The following is a 24,457-nucleotide window of genomic DNA, read 5'->3' as shown; positions in this document are numbered from 1 at the left end:
TCACTGCCTTCACTGTTGGCAGATTTCCTTCCCTCCCTGTGCAGGGCTAAGGCTAGGGTTGCAGCTGGAAGGAGCCCAGCCCCAGTTCCAGTTTGCCCAAATTTATAGAGATCACCATGCCTGTCTTTACATTTTCTTCCAAGCCACTGATCTTAACCTCTGGAACTCATCTGGAAGGCAATATGGTGGGGGTGGATGGGTCAGTGATGTGGAAATCCCACCGACTTGGGCTATTTTGGGTCCTATTCCTGTTTCTGCCATCATTTTTGTATAATCTTGGTGGAATCACTCCCTCTCAGCCTCTGTGACTTGTTATCATTCGGGGCATGGCTTACATTTCACTTGCTCAGGGAGGCCCTCCCACATCTAAATTGGTCCTCTCTGACCTCCATAGAACCACAGTGTTATAATCAAACAGCAGGTAGGTATGTATGTGTATATATACACACATGTGTATATGTATATATATATGTGTGTGTATATATACACACATGTATATGTAAGTATAGTAAGTGCATAGATAATTGTTTGCTTATTTGGTTTGTTTCTCCGAGAGATTCTAGGCTCCAGGAATGCCGAGAATGTGTGTCTTTGACTCTTGCATCCTCAGATCCTGGCACGGAGCCTGGCACAAAGGAGGACACAGAAAATTCATTTAGTTGATGAATAAATGAATGAACGGCAGCTGACCTATGTTATCTCCCAGGTTCCTTCCAGCTGAAAATGTTTATGAGGCTAAGGTTTCCCGGCAAGAAGACCTCCTCAGGACCTTCTCCCAGAGCTCCCTAATGGGGCAAGGTGGGGTGTAGGGTCGAGCCCCGGGCTCTGGCAATTGTACACCAGGATTAGCGAAGGTCGGATGCCGTCTCCGGCCCGGCCCCGCCTCCCGGCCGGCCAGCCGGGGGCGGGGCCAGGCCGCCTCCAGCCGGGTGGCATTCGGGGCGTCGACAGTGCCCAGGGTGGCGAGTGGGCGGGTTAGAACGCGAGTCAATGGCGGGGCGGGGCCAGAACGCCCCCAGTCTCCCCGCTGGCTGGTGCAGGGGGCGGGGCCCCAAGCCCTCAGGTTCCCCACGTGGGGGCCTGGGCTGAGCTATCGCCTAGCAACGCCCCGCCCCGCCCCCTGGACCGCCGCGGGCGCCTGCCCCCAGCATGGCCTGGCGAGGCTGGCCTGCGTCGTGTCTGTGGGTCGCCAGCTGCGGGTTGCTGCTCCTAGTCTTCGTCCTGCTCTTGAGCCCCCGCAGCTGCCGAGCGCGGCGGACCCTCCGCGGCCTGTTCATGGCGCGTAGCAAGCAGCTGCTCTTCCGAATCGGGTTCGTGCCGGGCTCCCGCGGGCTGCGGGGATCGGGAAAGCTGGCGTGCTGGAAAGGGGACTAGAGGAGGGGTGCCGGGGGAGGGCTTAGGGGTTCTGACAGGGCTAGGGCTGGGAGATCCAGGGCCGAGGCTAAGAACGATCGAAGAGGCAGGCTAGAGAAGCTACTGATTTGGTGGGGGCGGGGGGGGGGGAAGCGTGGGCTGACGAAGTGAAGAAATTGGGGGTGGGTGGAAAATTGGGTTGGGCTGGGGAAAGCGGTTTGCTGGGGGGAGCAAGCCAGGGTAGCCAGAGAAGGGGCCTTTGAGAGGACATCTAGAGAAAAGAGCCAGATGAGCGGTTGGAGACAAGGGAGCTGGAAAAAGAGAACGGGAGCAGGATCCCGGGTTCCTCCGGTGGACAGGTGCTGGAGAGAAGGACTGTCAGACGACTGAGCCTCACCTGAAACCGCTAACTCTTTCCTTGTGTCCCTGGTCCTCTCCCCATCACTCAGCTTCTCACCACTCAATGCAAGCACTGCTGTCCCAAGTGGGATTCCCCACTCCCCACTCTGTAGGTCAGTCTGTCCCTTTCCTTCGACATCCCTGTCTCCCCCACCGCCCTTGTCATAAGCCCCAGGCTGTGAAATCCGACCCTAATCACTCAGCCTGACTTGTTGAAGGTTCACTGACCTCCAGTGACTTTTTCCTTTCTGACCCCCACTTACCCCAGTCTTCATTCTTCTCTTACCCCTACTTCTCCTGACAGGAGGGAGTAAGGATGGTAAGCAGCCCTGTTCTGCCTTATAGGCAGTAAGAGTCAGGATAGGAGTCACAAGAGGAAGGCTTCCTAGGGTCTCTATCCCCTTCCCAGGACCAGCAGGGCCAGGGGGCAGGCCCTCAGGCCACACTTGGAGGCCAGTGATGTTGGCCTGGGAACTTTGGGAGCCCTGGCCCAAGGCCAGGTTCAGGCGAGGGCCGAAGCTGGGGAATTTCCTGAGTTTCAGAGAAGAGGTTGTACAATTCACCCCTCCTCTCGTGATCACCCCAGATAGCCCAGAAACTTTATCCATAGGATTATCCTCACCCAGTCTCACAGAGATGTAAGGGACTGAAAAAACAAGGGGTGAGGAGGAATCCTGTGTGTGTGCCTTATGGGGGCGTTCACATCTCTAATAACCCACACAATGGTAACATTCTCAATAATGCTCCAGCTAAGTCACCATTGCTCTGCAAACAGCATTAAAGTAATAAAGTTCACAAATATTTAAATATCTCCATATGTGAGATTAAACAAATATATTGCTCCTCACAAAATTTCTGAGAATTTTATAGCTCTATTTGGGGAAAGATTTTTAAATCTACTTCTAGCTTTCAACATCGGTAAAATTGAAGTCATACAAATAGCCTGAGGAAGTGAAAAAGTCTCCACAAGGGACTGGAATCAGAAGTCCTGAGGTCAAAATTTCCAAGATTGCCCACTCAGAATCCGGAAAGTTTGGGTATTCCTAGGTGTTTCCAAATCCTCAAACCTGGAATTGTCCGAGAGCTTCTCAGGAATTCAGTAATCCATGAGCTTTCCTGTGGCTGAACTTCAAGGTTGCCTTGGAATCAGCTCCCCAAATTTGCAGAGCAAGAGGGCGTGCCTGGAATCAGAGTCCCAGGTCCTGCCTGCCCAGGATCTGGGAAACAATCAGTCCAGTCCCTTGGGGGAGAGGCTGCTGGCTGCTGGGAGGGACTGGGGGTGTCAGCAGGAAACTGGTCTGAGGGAAGTGGGCAGGTGTTGATACTGGGAGGGCGCCTCCAGGAAGGATGGAGAGGGAGGGAGGGGCCGGGATGGGGCCTGACGTGAGGGGAGGGGCAGAGCGCATGGACACACTCCACCCTGAACGTGTGGCTGAGAGGACCACAAGTAGAGGGCTGTACGGGGGGGCTGGAAAGTAGACCGTGGAGATGGGAAGCTGTCCTGGGAGAGGAGTCCTTGTTGATGTTATCAGTAATAACAGTACTCACTGGTATTTGACAGTGTTATAAAGGGCTTTCTTCAAACATAACCACCATTGTCTTGGGATGGCGATAACGGCACAGCAGAGGGTTGATCTGGGCTAACCTGAGGTGGACACACGCATTCACAGCTCTGCAGGGCCTGGGAGGCAATGTGTGGTAGTTAAGCACATGGCATTGGGGTCAGATAAATCTGCTTTTGAATCCCAGCTTTATTGCTCAGTGGCCATGTGACCTTGGACAAATAAGTCAGCCTCTCTGTGCCTCAGTTGCTGGCATCTGTAAAATGGGCCTGGTGATCGTGCCTACCTCAGAGGGCTCCTGTGGAGATCAAATGAAATTGTACACAGGGTCTGGCTTGTAGTAAGTGCTCAGGAAATGTTAGCAATTATTCTTTCTATAGTATGGAGGATGTGGGGAGGGAAGATACATGGCATTAGGCCAGCCGTGGCTCCTTCTGGAGTTTCCTTTATTTTTTGGCCACACCATGCGGCATGTGGGATCTCAGTTCTCTGAGCAGGGCTTGAATCCATGCCCCCCTATAGTGGAGGCACAGTCTTAATCACTGGACTGAGGAAGTCCCTCAACGCTTTTTTTTTTTTTTAAGCTTCCTTACGTGCTTCTTCCCAGGTGGCTCAGTGATAAAGAATCCACCTGCCAACGCAGGAGATTCAGGTTCAATCCCTGGGTCGGGAAGATCCCCCAGAGGTGGAAATGGCAACCCACTCCAGGATTCTTCCCCAGAAAATCCCATGGAGAGAGGAGCCTGGTAGGCTACAGTCCATGGGGGTCCCAAAGAGTCGGATACAGCCGAGTGACTGAGCGCACACACATGCTTCTGTTGTCTTCCAAGTGTATCCTGCTCACTTACTCTCAGGAAACCCCACATCCCTTCATTCATTCAGTGACCCCCACTCCTCCTTACTGCCCTGGGTCAGGATTGCGGGGTCACTGATAGGAGCTGTTCTCAAGGAGTCAGTGAGAGGAACAGGGACCCTAACTGGCAGGAGGCACAGGGCATGATAGATTCCTAGATTCCCCAAGAGTGACAGGTTGTGCCTGCGGAGGCTAGGATTGGGAGTGTGTGCTCCCCTCTGCGTGCCCCCCGCCTCAGTTTCCCTTTTGCCCCTTTGCCTTCTCAGTGGTAGTTGAGGAGGTTTGCTTAGAGAACAGGACCCTGAGCAGGGCCTGTCTGCAGAGGGAGCAGTGAACGGGGAATTAAGCTGGGTTCCTGCGTGCAGGGATGGGAACCGTCTTTCAGAGCTGAGAAAGTGGGAGGCAGCCAGCCTCTGCAAACGGACAGTGCGGCAGACAAAACCCTCCCACTCTTCCTGACCAAGTCCCCTCTTCATTCCTGGGCATAGAGGATCTTTCTTGAATCTCCTGACCCAAGTGAAACCAGCTGTCACAGGACAAACCTTGCTTGCTCCTCTTCTACAAGAGAAAAGCCCTTCTCTGGGGCCAGTGAAGACCAATGGCTTGATTTCAAAGAGGGGGCAGGAGTCCTGAGCTGAGGACCCTAGAGTGAATGGCCCACCTGCTTGTGGCCGGAGTAAAGGCCACACAGAGGCAGTGGACTGGGCCATCCACAACACAGCCTTCAGGAGGGAAGCAGGGAGGGTCCTTTTCTTTTCTGCAGGCCTTAGAACCCTGGAGAGCCACAGCACCAGCACCCACAGTGGCTCCTCTGCTGTATGTCCCTGTAGGTGTGCCCTTCCCCAAGCCATGCTGCCTACAGAATGGAGTCCACACCCCTCACCCAGGCCTTTGGGGCCCTCCCACACCCCTTCCTGGAGAAGGCAATGGCACCCCACTCCAGTACTCTTGCCTGGAAAATCCCATGGACAGAGGAGCCTGGCAGGCTGCAGTCCATGGGGTCGCTAAGAGTCGGACATGACTTGAGCGACTTCACTTTCACTTTTCACTTTCATGCATTGGAGAAGGCAATTGCACCCCACTCCAGTATTCTTGCCTGGAGAATCCCAGGGATGGGGGAGCCTGGTGGGCTGCCGTCTATGAGGTCGCACAGAGTCGGACACGACTGAAGTGACACAGCAGCACACCCCCTCCAGAGCTGCCCAATCCCATCTTCCCCAGGCCCTGTGCTCTTGCTGTACTTCTCTCTGGGGTCTGCCAGACCTTCCTACATCAAATATTATTTCCTCAAAGCTCATCCTCAAACTATGCTCAAAATCTGAACACTCACCCCACTTCCACTGCTACGACCCTAGGCCAACCCCAGGTCGCCTCTCACCAGATCTCCTAAGTTGACAGCTCCCTTCAGCCTTTGTTCCCACAAGAGCACTCTCAGCAAGGCAACCAGAATCAAACCTTTAAGATCTAAGTCAGAAACGTGCCACTCCTCTGCTTAGAACCCTCCAAATGGCTCCCACTGGACCTCCCATCCCCCACCTCACTTTGGTGGTTTTTTGTATGCCCTTCAGCTTGCTCTTTGGATTTCGGCCACAGGCCACTTTTCTGTTCCTCAAGTACTCTGAGATAGTCTCACCTCCAAGCTCTTTTGTCGCTGTTCTCTCTCACTAGACCCTTCTTCCCCCAGATGGCCACGTGGCTGTGCCTGGCTTCCTTCAGGTCTCTGCTCAGATTTCAATGTATTAAAGAGGCCTACCCTGACCACCCTGTGAAAAACAGAGGGCCCCAATGCCTGCAGTCTTACTCCAACGATGAGCTCGTGTGCGTGCTCACTTGCTCAGTCACGTCCGCTTCTTTGCAATCCCGTGGACTGCAGCCAGCCAGGCTCCTCTGTCCATGGGATTCTCCAGGCAAGAATACTGGAGTGGGTTGCCGTTCCTCCTCCAGGATCTTCCCGACCCAGGGATTGAACCTGGGTCTCCTGCATTGGCGGGCAGATTCTTTATCTCTGAACCACCTGGGAAGCCCATTCTCCACAGTACATATCACCATATGACATCCTATATATCAACTTGCCTGTTGTTTACTGGCTTTCTCCCTCAACCAGAATATGAGCCATATGAGGGAAGAAACTTCTTTCACTACTGTATCCCAGCTTCCAGAACAGTGGCTGGCACAGAGTTGGCCCTCATTAAAGGGCTTTGGAATTAATAAAAAGCTTGGCCCAAATGTCATCTTCTCCACAAAGCTTGTCCACCCTGTCCAGTCAAAATTCATCTCTGCCTCCAGACTGACCCCTGGCACTGTCTCCCCTCCTAGAGCTTTCATTGTGTATTCTTGCTTGTTCCTGCATCAGGTGTTCATGGGTGTGATTTCCTCACTGGACTCCCACAGGCCAAGCCCAGGGAACAGGGCTGAATCAGGAGGGCCTGGGATTGGGGTGAGGAGGGGAGGGATGGAGGCGGGAGGGAGGGCCAAGAAACAGACCCACACCAAATAAAACCCTAGGGCCTTGGCTGGGCAGGTGGCCTGGGATTTCAGGCAAGGAGACACAAATAGTCCAGGCCTCCTGCCCAGGACTGAGATTTGACTGTACCTCTGGTCCTCCCCGGGATCCCTTAGGAGCCATTCATCCTTCTCTTGGGAAAGATCCTGAAGGCTGGAGAGGGCTGCAAAGTCAGCAGAGGACCAAACTGGATGAGGGGATGGGTACGGAGACGGGGTCTGTGGTCTCCCAGTCGGGCCTGTGTCTTGACCTGTTGCAGGCACTGCCCCTCTCCTGGTCATGGGGAAGTTGTCCCCCGACCCCTCAAGGCCTTGCTGGCAGCTTCAGGAAACTCTTCAACCTCTAGGGCCTTTTTCGCTGTCTCATTATCTTCTTCAGTTTCCTCAATTTGGGGAAAGTGCAAAACATCTCGTGGCTCAGTTTGTTCCTGAGGGGCCTCCAAGCAGGCTGTGCTCCAGCAGGACTCTGTGTCCTGGTGGAGTCCAGGTCCCTAGGCCCTCAGACAGGCATTTCCGGTTTGCTTTCGTAAAGATTGCCTGTCTCTGGTCAGATGAAAAGCCTGGGAAAAGCTGGGGCCCGGGTGGAGGTGGGTAGGGGAGGCGGGCAGGAGAGGAGAAGCCAAAAGCACCCCCTGACCAGAGTCCTCTCAGCCTGGGCTTGCTGTCCAGCTGGTAGAGTCTGGGCCAGGCAGCCCCCAGGCCTGTCTCAGGGCTGCCCCAGATGGCGAGAGTGCTTGCGGGAGGAAGGGGGCAGAAGAAGAGCTTCATTGTGTGTTCTCCACTGTGAGCCAAGAGAAGGGGGTGCGGGGAGGGCCGTGTGTCACTGTCTGCAGCTGTCCCATGGGGCTGGAGGCTCAAACTCAGATACCAGAGAAGCCACGCTCTGGTTGAGTGAGGCGAGGAGTGAAAGGTATGCCTGTGGCCCCCCAACTGGGGATGGCAGGTGCTTCATCCTGCAGCCCTGACCCCAGGGGGAGGGCCCCTCAGGCCCCTACAAGGCTGCCCCAGGCTGGCTGCCCCCACCCTAGCCCCACCCGGTAGAGTGGTTTTTCTGTCTCCCACCTGGGTCCCAGAGGACCAATTAGGAAACTTGCTTTTCTTTTTGGTGAGGTGATGGTGGGTAGTTCCGGGCCCCAGAACTGCTGAATCATAGTCCACAAGTGGGTGGTAAACAAAAGAGGGGAAGGTCAGCATCTTTGGGTTTCACCAGCACCCCCAGATCATACTGGTGCGTTCTGGCACATTCTCACGCTGCAGGGAGTTTGAATCCCACATCAGGCCCTGCAGAGGTCCTTGTCATTGTGTAAGTCACCTGAACTTTCTGGGCTCAACTGCTCGTTCAGAGAGGAAGAGCACTTGGTTTTACAGAGTGAGAAACTGAAGCTTGGGGAGTGAGCTTCTGCTTCTTACCTCGGGCAACAGAAGAAAGGGAGCTGTGAGCCCCATTACAGGGGACGGCGATGTCCCAGCAAGATGGGGGCTAGGAGATGGGAGGCAGGTTCTTCCCAGGGACTCATTCACTTTTGCATTTTCCCATCTTTTTTCCCTAAATTCTCTTGTCCATCTGGCTTGTGCTGCTCCCGGTGGAACCATCCACCCAGTCATGGTTCAGGGAAGAGAGTGGCAGAACCTAGACTGAAAGAAGTCTCCAGGATTCTCCACTCAAGGCACCTTCTCCTGAGAGCTGCTGGGGTCTCAGACCCTCTGCAGTCCTCAGGAAAACTGCGCGTGTGAGGAGGTGGTCTGGGGAGTGAGTTCACAGGGTTCAAAGGCTTGTGTCTCATAGAGACTGGAGGTTCCAGAGGCCAGATGCCCGACTATGTCTGAAACACTGTAATTACCCCGACAAATGTTTTCCCAGCAAAGGCCCTCAAAGGAATTGAGTCTGACCCCAAATAGTTCAGGCCCACTCATCTCATCCTACCTGCTTAGTAGGGGTTTGCAACGGTTAAAAGTGTGAATGAACTCCAGGGACTTTCCTGGCCATCCAGTGATGAAAACTCCGTGCTTCCACTGCAGAGGGCATGGGTTTGATCCCTGGTCAGGGAACCACATGCCATTAAAAAAAAAAAAAGAAGAGTGTGGACTCCGGGGTCAGGCTGCCAGGGTGGGTGTCTGCCCAACCACTCACTGCTCTGTGATCTTGAGCAAATCCCTTTCCACCTCTCTGGGCTCCGTTGGCCTTGTCTGTAAAATGGAGGAAATAATGATACCTGACTCGGGGTTGCTTGGAAGATGATAGGAGATAACCAATGCGAGGCACTGAGCCCACTGGTGCGGTCTGGGAAAGCTGAGGGAGAGGTCATTCTTATTAAAGATGAGGCCAGTGGGCTCCGGAGAGATGTTCTGACCTGTGGGGCAAAGCCGGGACTGCGGACCCATCTTCAGACCCCCTTTCCTCTGCTCCCCATCTCCTCCACTTTGGAGGCCCTGGGTCCAGACCCTAGGCTGGGGAAGTTGAGATTTTGTGCCCCAGTGACACAGCCTCACCCAGGCCCTTGGGTCTAGATGACCTGCTTATCAGAGCACCCTGCTCCACCTTTTGGGTCCCGCCAGGAGAGGGGAGGGACTTGGAAGCAGGTGGGTGAGGTGGGAAGGGAAGAGCCAGGGCACGGGTGGCTGTAATTCGGGCCTCCGATACCCTCACGGGGCATCACAGCCTGGCCTGGGGCCAGTTAGGTGGAGCCCCAGTCAATGCTGACAGTCCGCTTTCTATGCCCGTCACTTTTATACTTACACGCCTGGCCCTGTGCTGCCTTTCCTGGTCACTTAGCCAGTGTTTTGTGAGTCCCGGTTCTGTGCTGGGCCAGTGCTAGGGGGCTGCAGAGGAGCCACGAGAAACAGACTGGTGGCCGCCCACCCCCTGCATGGCGCTGATTAGGGCACCAGGTAGAAGTTGATAAGGCCCAGCCGCTGCCCTGGGGCTCAGCTGCTCCTGAGCACCCCAGATGGAGCAGAGGAAGGCGGCTTTCTGCCAGGATAATCAGGTCCTGGGGTTGAGCCCAGCCCTGAAAAATGCTTGTGTGTGTGTGTGTTAGTCGCTCAGTCATGTCCAACTCTTGGTGTCTGCATGGACTGTAGCCCCCCAGGCTCCTCTGTTCATGGAATTTCCCAGGCAAGAATATTGGAGTGGGGTGTCATTCCCTTCTCCAGGGCATTTTCCCAACTCAGGGGTAGAACCTGTGTCTTCTGCTCGGCAGGGAGATTCTTTGCTGTCTGAGCTGCCAGGGAAGCCGTGAAGGATGCTTGGGGTTCCTGCCTGGTGCTGATTAGGGACTGGGTAGGGTTCCAGTAAGTTAGAAAGGCCTGGAGGCTATTCCAGCCTGAGACCTGTGGGAGCCAGGCAGGACTGTAGTTCTGAAATTTTAATGAACTATTTCAGGCATTCAGAAGACAGATAAAATAATAATCCTCCCAGCTTAAGAAAGACAATGTTTCAGACCCTGTGAAGCTCGGTGCCCACCTCCCCAGCCCGCCTTCCCCCTCTCCCAGAGGAAACCCTACTAACCATGCTGACCATGCCTTCCCCTCGGCTGCCTTTATTCTTTTACTATTTACGTCTGCATAATGATGGTTTTGCTTGCTTTGGCCTTTTTTTTTATCCTCCTAGCCACACCACGCGACATGTGGGATCTTGGTTCCCTCACCAGGGATTGACCTGCACCCACTCCTTTGAAAGTGCACTGTCTTAACCACTGGACCACCAGGGAAGTCCTTCTTTGGCGTGTTAGGGAAATAAGGTCAGGTTGTCTGTTCTCTGTGGCCCGTCTGTTAGCTCAGTGTTATGTTTGAGCTCTGTGCAGGCTGAGAGCTAGTACCCTAAATCATTCACTCCCCTGATGTGTAGTTTCCCATGGTCGGAACATGTCGTCATTTATTTGTCCATTGTGCTATCGATGGACATTTGGGGATGTCCGCTTGTTCACTCTTGGGACACGGGGTTTCCACGGGGCCATACTGGGGAGGGGACAGGGGCTTGCCTCCTCCTGGTCCACGGAGGGCCTGCCTGGGGGTTGGACACTCTCCCACCAGCCCTGGGGAGCCACTGAAGGCTGTTGAGCAAGAACAGGATGCAGTTGAAAGTGGTGCTTTGGGAGCATGAGCTCTGCCAGTGGTTTGCAGTTTGGTTCAGGGAGTCAGAGAGCTGATTAGAGGAGGCTTTCGTTAGGGCCTCTCCAACAGTTTCTCTTTGCAGAGGTGAGCCCATGAAGGGAAATGAGAAATGGAGAGGAATTCTGTCTGAGTCACCGGGGGAAAGGGTTAAACGGATGCTCGAGTTGTGAAACTAGGAGGGTGACAGGGCCTTTCCCAGAAAGAGAGGCAGCGAGGGGAAGAGCTGACAGGCACAGTTACAGACCCTGGTGATGCAGCCAGCCCGCCAGTGGAGGGGGAACCGAGCACAGGGACTAGAGAGAAGCATGAGGAATCCTTTGTCTGCAAAGAACCAGGCCCCATGCAACCCGGTCCTCAGGCCCCTCCCCCCTGCTCTGTGCAGCGATCCAGACCTCAGGGCCACAGGAGCCACCCTGGCCAGCACAGATCTTGGGTCCGACAGCCACCCCCCTACCACTTTTCTCCATCTGCAATACCTCCTCTAGTCCAGGCCCTCATCGTGTCCCTCACTGCGTGACTCCCCAGCCCCCTTCTCCTCCGCTCCAATTCATTCTACCCTCCACACAGCAGCTGAGCAAGCTCTTATAAAGGAAGTTAGAACATACTCTTCCCCACTTTCAAACCCACCAGCAGTTTTCCACCCCCTCTCCATGGCCTGACCCCTGCGCACCTCACTGACCCTTTCTCTGCCTACAGACTTCGAGGCCTCTTGGCAGCTCCTCGAATGTGCCCCACTTGTGCCTTTATAGGGGCATTGGTGCTGCGCCCCCCACAGTCAGCACCGCTGGCTCCCCCATCTGTCCGTTCCCTGCTCAAGGGTCGCCCTCAGAGAAGGGGCCTTTCCCGACCCCCCAGTCTACCGGGAAACCATCTTCCTTTCCCACCACAGTTAACTGCTTGCTTGTTGATTGTTTTGTTTTCCGGTTCAGTGTCTGTTGGCTGCTCCTCTCATTATGTTGGCAGGGAGCCATCTGCCTTGTTCTCTGCCTTCTGTACCCGGTCCAGCACGTGCAGTAAATATTTGCTGGTTAAAGCCAGTGGAAGAGCAGACCCTTGTTTACTGCAGCTTCTTACTGCATAGCCCCTGCCCTTGTACATCTTGATCTTTGTTGGAGGACAAAGTACGTGTAGTAAGTATCCAATAAGGGAAGATGAGGAATGTTTACCAGTCCCTCCCAGATTGTGCACGGCCTTGTTCTTGCAGCTGTGAAGGCTGTCCGGCTGAATTTGGGAGGGAAAGAGCAGTTGCTAAACACCTTCCCCCCTTCAGGCTCTGGAGAATGTTAACATTTGTCATCTTGTTTTATGTCACTTAATCCTTACACAGTCCTGCAGGGGTAGGTCGTGGTATCGCCATTTTATAGATGAGAAGTCTGATCTGTGAGACCATTGACTAGCTCAAGGTCTCAGACCAAGGATGGCCCAAGCCGTGATGAGAACCCAGAGCTTCCTGTTGCCAGAGGTCTTGCACTTCCCGTAAGCCTAAATAGGAAGAAATGAAGTCAGGAACAGGGCCTAGATGCCAGGTGGCATCTGGGCACAGAGGCAAGGGTGATTTTCTTTTCTTCTTTATTGTTTTTAAATTTTTCATTTTGTAATCATCTCAGATTTGCAAAATTTGTGCAAAGAATTCCCATATACTCCTTCACTGAGTTCCCCAGAATGTTAACATCTTCCATAACCATGGTATAGTCATCAAAACCAAGAAGTTAACATCCATCCAAACTGTTACCACTCTCCAGACTCCAGTGAAATTCCGTGCATTGTCTCCCCAGCATTCCTTTTCTGGTCTACAGTCCAGTCCAGGATATTTAGCTTGATCCAGCCAGTCCCATCTGTGCTCTGCTGAGTGTTGTCCCAGTGGCATAGCAGGGAGAAAGGCAAGAATCAGCAGCTCCCACCAGCGCTCACCCGGGCTTGGTGCGCCTTCCCCAGATTCTCACACGTCCTGTCCCCTTTCCTTCTTGGAAACGTCACCTCCTCAAAGAGGCCTTCCGTGACTGACCATCAGATCTAGAATAGCAGCTCTTGTCCTCATTCTCTGTCCTTTTGCCTCATTTATTTTGTCATCTTCTCTTGACAGTGAAAGTGAAAATGAAAGTCACTCAGTCAAATCCAACTCTTTGCAACCCCATGGACTAATTCTCCAGGCCAGAATGCTGGAATGGGTAGCCTTTCCCTTTTTCAGGGGATCTTCCCAACCCAGGGATCAAACCCAGGTCTCCTGCATTGCAGGCAGATTCTTTACCAGCTGAGCCACAAGGGAAGTCCAAGAATACTGGAGCGGGTAGCCAATCCCTTCTCCAGCAGGTCTTCCTGACCCAGGAATTGAACCAGGGTCTCCTGCATTGCAGGTGGATTCTTTACCAGCTGAGCTATCAGGGAATAGTATGTTTATTTGTTTATTTATTTGGCTGCCTCAGGTCTTAGTTGTGTTGCACGAGGGCTTCATTGCATCTTGTGGGATCTTTCACTGCGGTGCAAGGACTCAGTGGTTGTGGCCCGTGGGCCTAGTTGCTCCATAGCATGTGGGATCTTAGTTCCCCAACCAGGGATCAAACCAGAGTCCCCTGCTTTGCAAGGCGGATTCTTAACCACTGGACCATAGGGAAGTCCCTTGACAGTATGTTTACTGTCTCATCTGTCCCACTAGAGTAGAAGCTGCAGGAAGGCCGGGACTCTGCCTTACCCGCTGTTTGCCCAGAGGATGCTAATAGCAAGGCCTCACTAAATATTGTGGAATGAGTGAAAGTAGGGAGTGGTCGAAATTAATTTTAAAATAAAACAAAAACAGGACCCATAAAAAACAGTCATGAAGACTCCTAAAGGATGGTAGAACCCCTCCACAGCGCATCCAATTTCCCAACTGAAACAAGTGCTCAGGCACACACAGCTGGGGCAGCAGTGGTTTACCTTCAGCAAATTGTTATGGAAACATGCTTGCTGCTGCTGCTAAGTCGCTTCAGTCGTGTCTGACTGTGTGTGACCCCATAGACAGCAGCCTACCAGGCTCCTCCATCCATGGGGTTTTCCAGGCAAGAGTACTGGAGTGGGGTGCCATTGCCTTCTCCGTGGTAACGTGCTTGGTTTTGATCAAATTGCTTGCAGACAGATCAGCTTGCCCTTCCCAAAGGGCCCTCCCTTCCCCTGCCCCCCACAGACACAGTAAACCTCTGTAGGGATTTGGGGTCCTTCATCCAGCATCCCAACTTCAACTTTTCTGTCTCAGGCTTGATCAGCCAGAATCCCACCCCCATTACCGCCTGCCTTGCTTTGTAAACCTAAACACTGACCAAACCCAGCCACAGCCTAGCCTGTCACTCTCCTGCGAGCCCAGGGCCCGAGATGGCTCATTCTTCACAGGGCCCAGTATAAAATGGCATTTGGAGCCTCTTGCTCAAAAAGCAAGAAAGAGGTGCCACATCCAACACGAAAGTATGAAGCCTTTCCTTTGTTCCACAATCTCTCTCCTTTGACTTGCCGTGATGTTTTAAATTTGCTACTTAATGTCATTTGAGTAGGGGAATATTTAAAATGTTAATTATTAGCATGGATTGTGCCATTCATTATATATCATGCAATGTCAATTTTAAATGCAAATATAAGAACACTTGGGGTTTCCCAGGTGGCTCAGTGGCAAATGAATCCACCTGCCAAGCAGGAGACGCGAGTTCAATCCCTGAGTCAGGAAGATCCCCTGAAGGAAATGGCTACCCACTCCAGTATTCTTGCCTGGGAGATCCCATGGACAGAGGAACCTGGTGGGCTACAGTCCATGGGATCACAAAAGAGTTGGACCCGGCTTAGTGACTAAACAACACTAACAGCAACAATAAGAACATTTAACTTATACATGGGATCACTGAAACTACATAACTCACATTTCTTCGCTTGTACACAGATATGTGTTATGTTCTTACCAGAACAGTGGAAGTGTGGCAACAGACCTAACTCAGCTGTTTTTGTTTCACTTCTTGATGCGTAGCACATTCTACCAGCTCTCTCTGCTTTCAGCTTTCTGATGAATGAGGAAGAGCTGGAAGGAAAAGGACAGATCTGTCGCCTCTTTCCCTTCCTTTCTGAAACAGCATCATTTGCAGCCTTAGTGGTGGGATTATACATAAGAAAGGATGTGGTGTAGGGTTCCTTGTGTCTCTTAGAACACCATTGCCTCTTGATGCATTTTAAGCAAATTCCTTTTTTTTATAAGATTTTTTTTTAACGTGGACCATTTTAAAAGTCTTTATTGAGTTTGTTACAATATTGCTTCTATTTTGTGATTTGATATTTTGGCCATGAGGTGCATGGGATCTTTGCTTCCCAACCAGGAATTGAACTCATAACCCCTGCATTAGAAAGCAAGATTTTAACCACTGGACCACCAGGGACATCCCACAAGCAAATTCTAGTTTGAACCCAGAGTGTGGCTCACAGGTCAGCTAGTACCCTCCGGCCCTTTACTCATAGAGGTACACTCACTTGTCTTCACCTTGGGGCTTGACTTCCCACACATAGAGGGTCCACCAGAATTCTGTGCTCATGGCCACGGTGAACACGGTGTGTGTGGCAGGGTCAGGGCAGCAGGGGCCGAGCGGACACATGTGATGTGACGTGATGATATGTGCATCACCTCTGCTCACGTGCATGTTCCGTTGTCCCATCAGACTTCACTTACAAGACACAAGTTCAAAGAGAAAATCATTAAGGGTTTCAGGATGGTGACAGCAGAGCGTCATGCCCAGTGTGGGGCCCTATGTGACTGCCGGGTGGCACACCTGTCAAGCCACCCTGTGTGCCAGAATCCTGTGTTGGGGACTCTGTCACTCACGGGTCCCCTTTGTTCCACGTGCCCCCTTTTCACTGTGTAGCCTGGAGTGTGGCAGGTGGAGGGAGGGAGTGTGGTCAAACCATCCAGCCTCACTTCTGCTGGCTTCCTCCACCAAAGAGCCAAGCAGAGCTTTCTACAATTTCCCTAAGTGAACCCTGCTGTCTGCTGTCTCTGGGCCTGCGCCTGTTGTTTCCTCTACCCTAGGGGTTCTCAGCCTTGTGGTCTCTGGACCAGTAGCATCAACATCACCCAGAGCTTCTTAGAAATGCAGATTCCTGGGCCCCACTCAAACTGTCTAAGACTCAAAACACTGGGATGGGGCTGAGGAATCTGGCCTTCAGTAGGTCCCATGCGTGACTGCGACGCACTGCTGCTCTGCCTGAAATAGGGTTCCCACCTCCTTCCGGCTTCCTAACTCCTGTACTGCCTTCACTGAATAAAGCCCTCATCCTCATATCTCTTCTGTGAATTCCTCAGTTCACGTCTGGCCTGATCAGCTTTGAGCTTGGGGTCTGTCTGTTTCATTTTGCATCTTGTCCTGAGTCCTGAGCAAGGCAGACAGTTGGCATGCGACAAGTGGCGGTAGAGTTGCACTGGCGCAGGGGGTGATGGAGGCAGTGGAGACGTGGGGCCTGGGCTGAGCAGACGTCCCGCCCTGCAGGTACAGCCTCTACACGCGCACCCGGCTCGGGTACCTCTTCTACCGCCAGCAGCTGCGCAGGGCTCGGAATCGCTACCCCAAAGGCCACTCCAGAACCCAGCCCCGCCTCTTCAACGGTGAGCTCTGGCCGCCCCAGGCCAGCAACCACCCCAGGCTGTGCCCACCCACCCCATCTCTTTCCCCCAGTGGATGGGCTCCCTGCCCTGCCCCCCCACCCACATCTCTATTCCCCAGGAGTGAAGGTGCTCCCCATCCCCGTCCTCTCGGACAACTACAGCTACCTCATCATCGACACCCAGGCCCGGCTGGCTGTGGCTGTGGACCCGTCAGACCCTCAGGCTGTCCAGGTGAGGGGAGGATGAGGGCAGTGGGACCTGGGCTCACCTTGGGGGCTGGCAGCTTCTCGCTAGAGAGGCTGACCCTGCTCTCTGCCCATGGGAGGTGCCCCCTCCATGTGCACTCACACAGCACACCCTGACTGCTGCAAACACACGTGACCCACTGGGGAAGGGTCAGTGTGCAGGGTGTGGCCGGGGGAGGAGGGGAGGAGGACAGCGGGAGAATCAGAGCTGGAGGGAGAGTGGTGCTGATCCAGGGCTGTGACCCAGGGCTGTAGGTCTAGCCGGCTTCCTTCTGCCTCTTCCTCTCTGTGGCCCCCTCTCTGAGCCTTGTTTTTCTCACCTCTGTCTGTTGTGTTTGGGTCTCTTCATCATTCTCTCCATTTCTTACGTCTCTGTGTACATGTACCTGTGTGTCCACCTGCTCTGCCAGTCTCCCTCCACCCTGTGCCCGTGCTGGGGCTCAGGTGCCCCCCTTTAGCCAACTCCCTCTTCCCTACCCTCTTCCCATTCTCTGCCTCCATCGCCTCCCTCCCACCCCCCCATCTCTCCCTGCTCTCCTCTCCACCCAGCATTCCGATCCCCAGTCTGACTGCCTCCTTTCTCCCCCAGGCTTCCATTGAAAAGGAAGGTGTTAACTTGGTTGCCATTCTCTGCACCCACAAACACTGGTAAGGGGCTGAGGTGGGAGGTCTGAGCACAGATCATCTTCCCTTGGCCGGCCCTGGCTCCGCTGGGCTTTCCAGGACTGGGACCCGTGAGAACAGCCTGGGCTACAGGTCAGGGATCAGGCTTGGGGGGCGCACCATCATCATGAAGTCACTGGGGCACCAGGGGAGGGGGGAAGAGGGAGGGACAGGTCTCCCCCTCTTCTACTTACCAGGCTCCTGAAGCACCAGAGGAGGGCAGGGCAGGCATTTATCTTTCATTCCACGGGCATGTCCGCTGGGCAAACCTTGTGATCTCTTTCATCCAGGGAGGTTTTAGTCCAATAGGGGAGACAGCCCTGTGTGAAAGTGTACAAACAATAACAACTGTGGCAGCCAGCACGAGGTTTGGGGGGCAGGGGCAGCGGGTGGGTATGATCAGATCCACGTGGAGGAATTAGAGGGCAGGATGACAGGTTGAACAAAGGTCTAAAGCAGAGCGGATGGCTTGGTTCAGTCCAGAAGCCAGGAGTCCAGCTCAAAGCCCTGGAGATGCTTTGGGAAGAAGGAGGCTAGGAGGCCCAGTGCAGTTGCCCCTTAAAGCCCCTGCCTGTCTGTGCCATCCTACAGGGACCACAGCGGAGGGAACCGCGACCTCAGTCGGCGGCACCAGGACTGTCGGGTGTACGGGAGCCCTCAGGACAACATTCCCTACCTCACCCAGTAAGTCCCTGACCCAGGGGTGGGATGGCCCTGTCCTTCACCCTCATCCTTCAGTTATGTGTTTCAAGGCTATCAGCAGTTGGATCTTTGCTGACGCCCTTCCTGGCCCTTCGAGGGCAGATCATAGCTCATCTGAAGCCTAGCACTGTCCACCCCGCAACTGATCCAGCCATAGTCCCCCAAAGAGGAAGCAGGAGGGCTTGAATCGGAAGCCCTGGGCACTGAAGGGGCCCGTCTCTCTCTGGTGGGGAAGCCCTGCTCCTGCACATCACCCATCCCCTTGGGCCTGGGCGGGGTGGGGGAGGGAGGAGGAGCGTGGCCCAAGCTCTAGTGCCTTCTTTCCACTGTTGCCTCCCTCCTCAGTCCCCTGTGTCATCAAGATGTGGTTAGCGTGGGACGACTTCAGATCCGGGCTCTGGCCACCCCGGGCCACACACAAGGCCATCTGGTCTACCTACTGGACGGGGAGCCCTATGAGGGTCCCTCCTGCCTCTTCTCAGGGGATCTACTCTTCCTCTCTGGCTGTGGTGAGTCCCTCAAAAGGGAAGGGGGGATGCGGGGATGAGAGGGAGGGAGAGAGGCCAGGGCAGGGGCCCGAGGACAGCTGCAGCCCCACGCAATGCACGGAAACGTTGGTTTCAGCACACATGTTGCCTCAGCAGTTACTCACACCTCTGTTACCTTGATTTTTCTTTCATATCCTCATGACATCCCAAAGGGGATTGATGGAATGAGGCGAAGCCTATAACTGAGTACCGACCTCAAAGCGCATTTGTTTCCATTGGGTGGAGCCAGGTTCTCTGATACAGTGACTGGCAAGACCAGTTACAAAAACCTGAGAAACCCTGAGTGACAGGGTGATCCTGTGGGTGGGGCATCACCGGTCCCAGGCTGCATGGAGCCCCAGAGGCAGTGCAGGCAAAGAAGGAGGTGCTGTGTGGAAAAGCGCAGCCCTGCCTGGAGCGGGCCTGGGCTCACAGAACTCAGCCTGGGGGTTCCACACCCCTTCTCCCGCCACGCGTCAGTCTGTGCCCTCAGACAGGCCCAGCTAGGGCTGAATGGGTCCAGCTCCCAGGGGGAGGGAGGGAGTCGATGCCAGGTGAGTGGGCATGGCAGGGGCACGGGTGAGGGCTGGTGGCCAGCCCCAGCTATACAGGGGGGTCCCTGCTGTGTAATCCTTGTTCCTCACACATACCCGCTGACCCTACCAGGACGGACCTTTGAGGGTACTGCAGAGACCATGCTGAGCTCACTGGACACCGTGCTCGGGCTGGGAGACGACACTCTTCTGTGGCCTGGTGAGTTTCCCCCCCTCTCTTCCCAGCCCCTCATACATCCAGTTCCTGGCCCAGAGGTGACGCAGCTCCACCTCCAGTGGCTCCTGGGAGCCATCTCCAGCAGTGGGGGCAGACTCCCTTCTTTCTGGAGCACTGGCTGTGTAAGGCCTCTTATGTCAGCTGCCCCTGGCAGCCAACCCACAGCCTCTGGGGAGCCCTGTAAGCCCCAGAGTGTCCCCATGGGATGGCTGATTTCTCATAGCCAGAGCCTAGAACAGAAAATAGCCTTTACTTAATGAGGTGCCTTAAATCCACTCTGCATGGATCATTACCTGCGTCCATCACACCCACACTGCACACCCATCATCCATATGCGTGTATGTGGAATATCCATACATACGTGCATGGGTACATTGCATATCTGTAGTTTCTAAAACACATCCACTAATATCTCAGTCAATCCTCAGAACATATATTCATCCATTCACTCCATTCAACAAATACTTTGTTGAGCACCTAACGTTCACCAGGTCCTGACCCCAGCCCCAGGGACACATAACGTTCTAGTGGCATTATTATTTTTCCCACTTGCCAAAGGAGAAAACGTTGGCTCAGAGAGGGGCCATGACCTGACTGAGGTTGCACAGCTAGGCAGAACCAGCAACGCTAGAATGCAGGTCTTCTGGCTCCAGGTCTGTGGTTTCCCCCATGCTTCTTCTGCGTCACTCGTGGCTGACTTGTGCCCACATTTACAGAAGCGGCTCCTTGTGGTTGGGCTTTTTCTGGAAGCACTGTCCCTCCTCCTCAGTTGTTAGGTACCCATCGGCCTGGGGATGGGAGGACTTTTCCTGACCATAACCCATCTCACTCTGCCCTGTGTCTCGGCCCCCATGGCCATCCTTAGGCCACGAGTATGCAGAGGAGAACCTGGGCTTTGCAGGCGTGGTAGAGCCCGAGAACCTGGCCCGGGAGAGGAAGATGCAGTGGGTGCAGAGGCAGCGGATGGAACGCAAGAGCACGGTGCGGGGCTGGGGTCCAGGAGGGGCCGGGGGCTCTCCCCAGAGGGATCCCATCTCTGCCGAGCCAGGCCCTGCAGGCCCCTCCCCAGAGCTCTGGCCTGTTTGGCACAAGGGCCTTCCAGTGAGAACTCCTGAACCCCAGGATGGGGCAGAGGGTGGGGAGGTTTCCCTGGTCAGATCTGTTTTCTGGATCCTCCCCACCAAACCCCGTGTCTCTCCTCCCACAGTGCCCATCCACCCTGGGAGAGGAGCGCTCCTATAACCCGTTCCTAAGGACACACTGCCTGGTGCTGCAGGAGGCTCTGGGGCCAAGCCCCGGCCCCACAGGCGACGATGGCTGCTCCCGGGCCCAGCTCTTGGAGAGGCTCCGCCAGCTGAAGGACCTGCACAAGAGCAAGTGACCCCACCCCGGCCCGGCCCAGCCTGCACGCCGCGGTGGGGAGACCGCCCATCATCGCCCACACCACACCATCCCTCTCTCTGCTATCACCCCACCTCCATCAGCTCGTCAGCGGGTACCATCCGGACACTGGTCAGGGGCAGAGGAGGGACAGACGAGGAGACCCTGAGACCGAGAGGAGGCCGGCTGACGGAAGGCTTGGGGACTCCAAGGCGTGAGGCTGAGTTACTGAGGGCAGAGCTAACACCGGGAGTTAGCTCCCCCTGTTCCTGCCACAGCAGTGAGGATGCGAAGCCCTTGCTCTCGCTGCAGCCTCTGAACTCAGGGCAGCAGGAGTCCCGAACAGGGTGAGTCCATCTTCCCCTTCCTACGATCCACGGCTGGGAAAGAAACTTGCTCCCCCAGGCTGGCCTGAGGTGAGGTGCTTTGGAAAAGCAGTCACTCAGCGGGGCACCTGGGCTCTGGTTTTCTGAGCCTCTGCCCCTCCTCCCCCAGGCATTTTTGCACAAGAGCAAAGCACCCACAAGAGCAAGGCCACCCCCGCCCCCACAAGGGCATTTTTTAAAACAGAGCCATTTCTGAGAAAGAGGAAAGGGCTGGAAGCCTGGCTGTGGACAATCTCTGCCTCTGTGACTCCCCTGCTGCCTGGAAGGGGGAGAGTCCCGGTTGCCAAGGAAACCTAACCTCAGGCTAAGGAGACACCAGGAGGCTGGGACTGGAGGCCCACAGTCATGTAGGTCACATGCTCCTGCACAGCTGGCCTGGTCCTGTCTGCTGGCCTCTGCCTCTGCCCTGGGCCAGCAGGGCCCCTCCTTCCCGGGGGACCAGAGAGCCATTGTCCACCAGGTCCACTGTGGTTTTCTCATTGTGGCCCTTATTCTTAGAAACTCCTGCTTCATCCTCAACCCTTGCCCTTTTCAGTTAGTAAAGACATTCATCTGGCCCTTTGCAGTTGGCCAACGACATCACCTTGTCATTTCTCATTTGCCCTTGGCCCCATCCTGGCAGGAGCAGGGGGTCTACACAGCAGAGAGCAGAAATCAGAAGTCCAGGAGTGGACAGCTCTCAAGTGAGTGGCAGCTTCTAGGACCCCGGGTCCGGGCCCTTCCCCTCTGCTCAGCCCTCCCTCAGCTCAGCTCCTCCTCTGGCCTTGGGTCCAGGTCCCTTTGGGGCCACAGTGAGGACAGCAATGGTCCTCAAGCAGGTGTACCTGGGGTCAGCCAGGAGCCTTCTCTTCCTGGGTGGAAGCCTTCCCTCAGGCTCTGCTCCCCAGTGGGGAGCCCCCGAGATGCCGCTACCCTCAGTTTCCCTCATCATCCTGCCTCTGCCTCCCTCTCCGGCCACAGCCTCTGGTACCAGCTCTAGCAATACCGCCAGAATAGTCAGAGCTCCCCGCCCCTCCAGACCTGCAGTTCCTGCCTCTGTGCCTTCGCTCCTGCTGTTCTTCAGAATGGAATGTCTTTCCCTTGCTCCTCCTGCCTTGTCTGCCTGGCAAATACCTAGTCATCTCACCGATCTCCCTCGAGGTCCCTGTCCTCCAGGAAGTCCCCCCTCCTCCTCCCATGCCCCTCCCCCTTCAGGCTACCTCTGCTCTTGTCAATGCTTCTCCGGTGGCACTTATCACACTGTATTTTACTTGTTTACATGTTTGTCTCCCCCTCCTCGACTGTGAACCCTTCAGGGCATGGACTGTATCTTATGCATCTCTGTATTTTCGCGCCTAGCACGGTGCCTGGCACACAGTAGGCGCTCAATAAATGTTGACTGAATGAATGATTTAACCAAGGCTTGGTCCCTCAGTGGGCTTGTCTTTATTGCTGGTTCTGTTTTCGTCTCTGGGTTACAGTTCTTGCCTATTCAGAAGGACTGCACTTCTAGAACTCTGGGCAAAAACAAAGCTATAAATATATCCTTCCATGGCTCGTGAGAATTTGTTCAGGGTTTATTATTTGCTTACCTTGGTGTTTTCCAAAGCTTGAGATGCACAGATGCACCGCTAGCTGCAGGGGAAGTGGTTTTACATGGTCACCACCCAGCTGTGAATATGCTTCAAGGACAAGGCCTTGGCTCTGACCCCTCTTTAAGGCCCTTTAAGGCCTCTGCAATTAACAGCCAGACTCGTCTGTTAATTGTTAAACAGGTCGGCTGTCAAGCCTGGAAGCTATCTTGAGTTAAACTTTAACAACATAATTTTGTGTTCCTTGTATTTATCCTCAGGGTCAATATTTTTGACAAGTGACACCAATTTTCAATTCATGCAGGTGATTAAAGGTACAGGCATATTTCATTTTACTGTGCTTCACTTTAGGGTGCTTTTCTGATCACTGCATTTTTTTTTTTCACAAATTGAAAGTTTGTGACAACCCTGTATTGTCAGATGATGGTTAGTATTTTGATCAATAAAATATTTTTAATTATATACTTTTAATTAAGGTATGTACCGTTTTGTAGACATAATGCTGTTTCACACTTAATAGACTACATGTGCTTAATAGACTAACATGTGCTTCCCTGGTGGCTCAGATGGTAAAGAATCCGCTTGCAATGAGAGAGACCTTTGTTCAGTCCCTGGGTTGGGAAAGTTCCCCTGAAGGAGGGCATGGCAAGCCACTCCAGTATTCTTTCCTGGAGAATCCCCACGGTCAAAGGAGCCTGGTGGGCCACAGTCCATGGAGTCACAAAGAGTCGGACACGACTGAACGACTAAGCACAGCACAGAGTGTGATAAAACTGTTGTGTGCACTGGGAAAAACATTTTTTATGTGACTCTTTATTGTGACATTCATTTTATCTTGGTGGTCTAGAGCTGAATCTGCAATATCTCAGAGGTATGCTTGCGTTATTGAAACAGGAAAATATGAAATAAAGGTAACACTTGGCTATAGCAGAATTCTTGAAGGTGACCTTGGTGTGGCTGAAGCCTGGGAAGCACTGGCTTAGCTCCACATTTCCTTGGGCCCAAGTCAGAGTTTTCCCACCCCTGGTAATACCTCGGCCTCCCATCTTGGTGTCCCTCACCCTGAGCCAAGGAGCTTGGCACTGGCTCCCGACCCCATCCTGGCTCAGGGTGGCCCAGGGGTGGGATTGAGGGAAGAAGCAGTAGTCCTTACCTTCCTGAAGAAGGGTAAGTCTCTGCTCTGTAACTGTCTCTTGATGGGCCAGCCCCAGGGCCAGGTCACTCTGGGTGTGCCCAGTTTTGAGGGACAGATGGTGACGGTTCTCTAGGGCTTAGTGAAGCATTTTCCCACAGCCTTGGCCAGTCCTCCCACTGGGGCACCCGTCCTGAATGACGGCACGTGCTTCAGCTAGAACCAGCGCTGACAGCAACAACTAGGACAGCTGCTCTTTGTCTGCAGAACAGCAACAGTGACAACTAGTGTTAAGAGATCTGATTTCTAGTCCCAGCTCTATCACTCAACATCCAAGGACCTTCATCTCAGTTTCTTCATCTTCCAATGGAGACAACTTTGAATGAGACAGAACCTTTACTGTGTATGTACTTTCAAGTGCAAGTGACAAATGCTCAATAGAAAGGGGCTCAAACCAAAAGGGAAATTTATCAGCTCATGAAGTTGAGAAGTGTCGGATTACATCATGGTAACTTCAGGCATGGCTGGATCCAGGGATTCAAAGGCAGTTTCATCATTCAGCTCTGCTTTCTTCTACATTGATACCATTCTTTATCAGTCTTTTTCCCTGTAATGGAAAGATTTTCTCTAGAAGTTCCAGGTTTACAGGCTACTGGTTCATCAACTATGTTTACAAGTTAATAGCAGAACCTC

General features: G+C 53.8%; 1 protein-coding gene across 1 annotated transcript; it reads left to right on the top strand.

The window, feature by feature from the left end:
- The first annotated feature begins 1,121 nt into the window (after positions 1 to 1,121).
- LOC120854382 (probable hydrolase PNKD) lies at positions 1,122 to 22,458 on the top strand. Its single transcript, XM_040228371.1, has 9 exons — positions 1,122 to 1,310; positions 16,272 to 16,387; positions 16,506 to 16,618; positions 17,222 to 17,280; positions 17,887 to 17,979; positions 18,343 to 18,506; positions 19,191 to 19,277; positions 20,161 to 20,276; positions 20,503 to 22,458. The coding sequence occupies exons 1-9, from the start codon at positions 1,150 to 1,152 to the stop codon at positions 20,674 to 20,676; spliced, it is 1,083 nt and encodes a 360-aa protein (XP_040084305.1). The 5' UTR covers positions 1,122 to 1,149; the 3' UTR covers positions 20,677 to 22,458.
- The last annotated feature ends 1,999 nt before the right edge of the window (positions 22,459 to 24,457 follow it).

This window comes from Oryx dammah, unplaced genomic scaffold (assembly GCF_014754425.2).
Source record: "Oryx dammah isolate SB20612 unplaced genomic scaffold, SCBI_Odam_1.1 HiC_scaffold_27, whole genome shotgun sequence".
Taxonomy (NCBI): domain Eukaryota; kingdom Metazoa; phylum Chordata; class Mammalia; order Artiodactyla; family Bovidae; genus Oryx; species Oryx dammah.
This window is presented reverse-complemented; position numbering and strand designations above follow the sequence as displayed.

Excerpts from the sequence above, each read along its gene's own strand:
- LOC120854382 (XM_040228371.1), top strand. The coding sequence starts at position 1,150 with ATGGCCTGGCGAGGCTGGCCTGCGTCGTGTCTGTGGGTCGCCAGCTGC. Across the intron at positions 17,281-17,886 it reads CTCTGCACCCACAAACACTG|GGACCACAGCGGAGGGAACC; the intron begins GTAAGGGGCTGA and ends GCCATCCTACAG. Across the intron at positions 17,980-18,342 it reads AACATTCCCTACCTCACCCA|TCCCCTGTGTCATCAAGATG; the intron begins GTAAGTCCCTGA and ends CTCCCTCCTCAG.